The sequence below is a fragment of the Diabrotica undecimpunctata genome, chromosome 2 (genome assembly GCF_040954645.1).
Source record: "Diabrotica undecimpunctata isolate CICGRU chromosome 2, icDiaUnde3, whole genome shotgun sequence".
NCBI classification, from domain to species: domain Eukaryota; kingdom Metazoa; phylum Arthropoda; class Insecta; order Coleoptera; family Chrysomelidae; genus Diabrotica; species Diabrotica undecimpunctata.
The window spans coordinates 118,821,025-118,826,764 of record NC_092804.1 but is presented as its reverse complement, the minus strand read 5'-3'; the positions used below and the strand labels follow the sequence as shown (position 1 = coordinate 118,826,764).

The 5,740-nt window shown below is 30.9% G+C and overlaps 1 protein-coding gene across 1 annotated transcript; it reads left to right on the top strand.

Annotated features, from left to right (window-relative positions):
- The first annotated feature begins 924 nt into the window (after positions 1–924).
- On the top strand, positions 925–5,302 carry LOC140434817 (endoglucanase-like). The gene is made up of 4 exons (XM_072523351.1): positions 925–1,055; positions 4,188–4,391; positions 4,506–4,684; positions 4,942–5,302. The coding sequence occupies exons 1-4, from the start codon at positions 1,025–1,027 to the stop codon at positions 5,236–5,238; spliced, it is 711 nt and encodes a 236-aa protein (XP_072379452.1). The 5' UTR covers positions 925–1,024; the 3' UTR covers positions 5,239–5,302.
- Positions 5,303–5,740: the final 438 nt, after the last annotated feature.

Genomic DNA, 5,740 nt, shown 5'->3' with positions numbered 1-5,740 from the left:
ACACATTATTTTTCACTTCGGGTCACAGTAGTTCTTTAAAGTTCCCAAACCATCTGCTTTGTACTGCGTCACTGGTACTACTATATGTCCCTTTTTGTCCCTGCACATCGTTAACTTGGTTTAAATTCTTTTCTTGTGTTATACAGGATGTTATAAAACCCTCTAGTTTCATTTTGCCCGGTTTTTTTGTCCGTTTTTTTTTCGATCCATGCGCTTTTACTACTACCTGAGTTCTTTATGCGTTTGCTCCTCATCGCGTGTTCTTCTTTAATGCATAAGTTTCTATAAATTATTTTTTATTTTAATGATATCTTTACATTTATCATCGTATCAACAGTTGCGTTGAGTTGTTTCTTTTGGTCCTAAGATGTCATTTGCCGCTTCCTTAAATGTTCTGATTTTTTCCATTGCTCGCTAGCCATTTAATACCTTTCTAGTGTGCGGGGTTCTTTTAATAGTTTTAAATTGTAGCGGGTACTTCTCTTGCTGTTCTGATTTTTTGCATTTGGGATTCTTGTTACTATTTTTGCGCTTACCAAGAAGTAGTCTGAATTTATGTTGGCACCACGATAAGTACGTACATCAATTAGATTAGAAAAGTGCCTGGTTTCTATAAGGATGTGATATATTTAATTTTTTATTGTTTCATGCGGCAAAGTCCTTGGTACTTTATGGATATTCTTGTGGGGAAAATAGGTAAATTCCAACTAACATGGCATTGGAAGCTGTACATCCTACTATTCTCTTTCCATTATTATTGGTAACATCTATATTCGTAGATTCTATAAGCGCCTATAAATAAATATTTGAATTAACATATTTTATACAAATAAAAGTACATGTTAATATCCTTGAAAATTAATTCAGATGAAATTATCTATGAAATATTAGGGTTAAGATTAGGATTATAAGCACGCGCTTGTGATAAATATGCAGATTTTTTGTTAAAATATCGATAAGAATTTAGTATAAATTTCCAACTTTTTTTTAATACTTCAAGTTGTATGTACACAATTACAACACAATGAAATCCGCTCTTATTCTCCTTGCAGCCGGTAAGTTATATATTACATTAAAACAATATTTCTCTTTTGTAATCGCTTCTATCGTGCTTAGATGTAATAATTCAGTAATTACTGTAGTTAAGTGTTCAAAATTTACACAAAAAATAATTTTTCCATTTTTTTTGCTAATAACAGCAATTTAAAAATGATAACGTATTGGTTAAATAGTACATTTTGTAAAATATGACATTAGATGTTATTATGATTTTCAATTCACTTTATACTAATAGCTAAATTAACTTAAGATTTGTTTTTTCTGTTAGTTGATGTCTCCAAAAACTCTTATGTATTAATCAAAAGTGTTAAGTTTTTTTTCAAAATTTCTTGTTAAATAATGTAAATGTTTCAAAGTCAACTTTGTAAATATAATGACACGATCTTTATTTTTTTTACCTGGGTCAGTCTGGTTCAAATGATTTCCGTTATCTCCGAAGATGAACTTTATTTTGTTTGCTGCTCATTGTTGTTTCCTACACCCAGTCTAGAATTTTTGTACCCTGTATAGGTAAGTTCGTATAGGTCTTTTGCTTGATGTGTTCTAAATATACTATTGTCCCTTCCTGGTTGCTCATACAGTTTTGTCTTTAACGGTCCAGCACCTCGCAATCACCTCATATATGTTTTACAATTTTTAGTTCCTTCTCACAGAGTCTGCAGTTTATGTCTTTATTGTAAATGCCCATTTCATTTAGGAATTCTCTTATAGGTGCATGCCTGGTCATCATTCATATTCATTCATTCAGTTCCTTGGTTCTTTTTCTACATGGTTCACTAACAAAGATTTTTCCATGTGTTTGTTTAGGGATTCTCTCTTAATATCGCTAGTGACTCTTCCTAATTCATTTTTCTACAGCCCTACGAACTGCTGCCTTTGGCACTTCCAGAGATACAGCTAGTTCAATTGATTCGTTTGATTCTCTTATGCAAGTTGATCTGATTTTTCGTTGCCTTCGATGCTCTGATGTCTTCGTACCTAGACTAGCTCAAATTTGTTTAGCTCTTTAATGCAATCATACACCACCATAGACGACACTTCTTGACATGCCAGTGCCTTCAATGCCGCTTGACTGTAAGACAATATATGGATCTGCTTTCTTTTAAGAGATCACTTAATATTTTCTTTTACACATTGCATAAATTTTCGCTTGACAAACGGTGGAGTTTCTCTTTAATGCAAAGCTTTTTTAACTTCTGTATTTTTAAATCCATCTGTGTACCAAATCTTACCCTTTTGGTTATGGTACTCTTTTTTTATGCATACATTCCTGTTTGGAATCGATTCCCTATATAAATTCTTAAAATTGTATTTTTTTGTCATGTGATCTGGTTTCTTATTAAAAATGTTCTTCGTTACAGTTCTTGTAACTTGTAATACTCATATGCCCTGTCCGTTCATTAAAAAGTTTTAATGATTGTTTTATTCTGTAGGCTTCCAATTTTGCTTCTCTTTGCAGAGTTTGGCTTCTGCAGCTGTTTGATGTATCTTATTCCACAACATCATCACTGTATAGCTAGTTAAGGGTTTGATTACCACGGTGTACACACAGTGCATCATGTCCGGTATTAATCTCCATTTCTTCCATATGTAAGTTTGATTCTTATAAGTGTTGTAACTCCACTGCTTGCTATTTTTTCTAATTGCCGGTTGAATGTATATTTTGAGTCAAGTACAATCCTGAGAAAATTTACCTCTTCCTTTGGCTGAACTTCTTGTCCCTGATGCTTAAGAGAATCTAATCTCTCTAGTTTACGGTTTCATGTAAAGGCGAGTATTGTGCATTTCTAGGGACTTATATTTAACCCTTCTCTATAAGTCCATTGACTTACTAGTTCTAGGGCCTCGTTCAAGTGATCTCTGACTACTGTATTGTATTTTTCTTGCGAGATGACTACCAAATCATCCTCATATTAGTAAAAAAAAACAATTTAAAGTTTCTATTAGTCCATCCATCACCAGATACCACAGCAGTGGGGACAGATCTCCCCCCTTCGGACATCCTTTGTCGACTTGGACCAACAAGGATAGGTATTTTTTATTGGCAGTATTATCTTTAGTAGCAGTTTCCCTTCTTAATAATATTGACCTATTTTAGAACATAAATAGTGAAATTTTCTCTTGATTTATTAATGATTTTCTTTTTTCATTCAATGTGTCTTCCGATTTTTAGCTCTGTAACACCTTTAGAGGGGTCAATTTAAGACTTACATTTAAAAGGCCATATTTTTTAGTAAATATTAATAGTGATCGTCATACTTATTGGTTTATTTTGTCTAACAATATAATTTTTTGTGTTTTGAATTATCTTCAATACCTTTACATTTGGAATATATTTTTTTAGTCCAGTCATGGATCCCCTTGTAAAACTTTTCTATTTGTAATTTTTATATGTTCCTGAAATTAACCACAAACAACAAATTATTGTTTTCTTTGTTTTGGTATTTTAAAATGTTTTTGGAAGTCAAAACGCCAAAACAAATATTATTCTCATAACATTGAAATTAAGTCGTTAAATTACTAAAAATATGGCAAAAGAAGAAAGCTTTTTTAATAGGACTAGGTCCCTTTTTATCTATTATATTGAAACCTTTTCTGAATTCCTTGTGTTATTGAGCTTCAACTTATTTACTATCGTTTTGGTTACTTGCCTACTCGTCTTTGTGAGTTTGATTTCTGAATCTAAGCCCATCGTGCCTATCCCTTTTCTGGTATATTGTCAATGTAAATTCTTTAAAATGTACTTACTTTTGTACTCTAATACATCTCACGATATCCTTTATTGTAAGTTCTTATCTAATAGTCTTACTTCTCATGTTATCCATAAGAAATATTCTTTAATAGTGTTTATATTCTTATTTCAGTCAAGCAAATACTGTGCTGTTGCATACTAACAATTCCTGGTGACATAGACCTTAAGTGAGATACTGAAGAAACTCAGATTTTTTTTTACTTTTTTACTTATAACTACCTATATGCCTACTTTTCACTAAACTAATATAATATCGATATTTTAATAACAACAGTGTTGTAAAAAAAAACACAAAAAATAAACTAAGGAAATTTTATTTCTGGTCTGAAGTATTTTCTGCAATCGATTTTTTTATGTATTTTTTAATCATTTTTAGTTGTGGCAGTAGCTTTGGCTGAACACAGTCCTGAAATTAAATTTGTTAGGGGTGGACTCGTTGGAGATGGAACTACCACTCGTTATTGGGATTGTTGCAAACCTTCTTGCTCATGGAAAGAAAACATCAAAACACCTAGCATGGTACCAGTTGCTTCTTGTGATAAAACTGGAGTAACCCAGCTGAAACCATCTGTAAAATCAGGTAAATATATGCATTAAATGTATGTATTTTCTAGTATAATATAGTATGTTATATTATTATATAATTTTCTTTCATATAATTTTATAGAAAATCATATAAACTTTATTTTTATAGGTTGTGATGGAGGTGATGCCTTTATGTGCAACAGTCAACAACCTTGGGTTATCAACAGTACCTTGGCTTACGGTTTTGGTGCTGCATCTTTCAGTGGAGGAATTGAGTATAACTCATGCTGCGCTTGTCTGTTATTGAGCTTTACCGACCAAATTTCAAACAAGAAATTGCTTTTACAAGTAAGAATTTTTTATGTTTACCACTATAATTAATGAAAATAGACACAATTTGAATTAACAGTACCTTATATTTAACGTTTTTATTTCCACTTTAAAAATCTTTCAGTTAAATCATAGTATATTCCCATTATATAGTATATATTTATTATAAAAAAGTAGGACAATGATTTCAGAAGAACATTAACAATTATCCGTATAACAATACTTTTTATATATTATAGTTATTGTTAAAATATGTATCATCGATTATTTTCTAGGTAACAAATACTGGTAGTGACTTGGGCAGAAATCATTTTGACATTGCTCTTCCTGGAGGTGGTGTTGGAATTTTCACTGAAGGTTGTCACGACCAATGGAATGCCCCATGGAGCGGTTGGGGAGACCAATATGGTGGTGTTGGCAGCAAAGCTGACTGTAATACTCTTCCTAAAGAATTACAACAAGGATGTACCTTCCGATTTGACTTCTTTGAAAATGCAAACAATCCAAAAGTACATTTCGAACAAGTCGAATGTCCTGCTGAAATCGTAGCCAAATCTGGTTGCCAACTTTAAATATAATAACTTATAATAATTTGTTTTAAAATTGTATAATAAATTCTATTTTTCATAGTATAAATGTTTTTGTACAATCCTAATATATATATATATATATATATATATATATATATATATATATATATATATATATATATATATATATACTAGCGGACCAACATCTAGTTTTGATGTAAGTTTTGTTGATATTTAAGAGGGGTGGTAATAAACAATTACTATGACACTATTATCCATATTATAAAGTGAAAAGATGGAATTAATAGTACAGAATTGAGAAAGAATTATTAATTCTGTACTATTAATTCCATCTTTCCACTTTATAATATGGATAATAGTGTCATAGTAATGGTTTATTTTAACCGACTCACTAAAAATTGTACAATGGGAATTCACTCTATAAAATATTGCGGTTACCATAACTCCTAAATAAAATCAAACAAATATGTCATTTATTTAGATATGCTAAAAAAATTTAAATTTTTATTTTTATAGTTGTAAG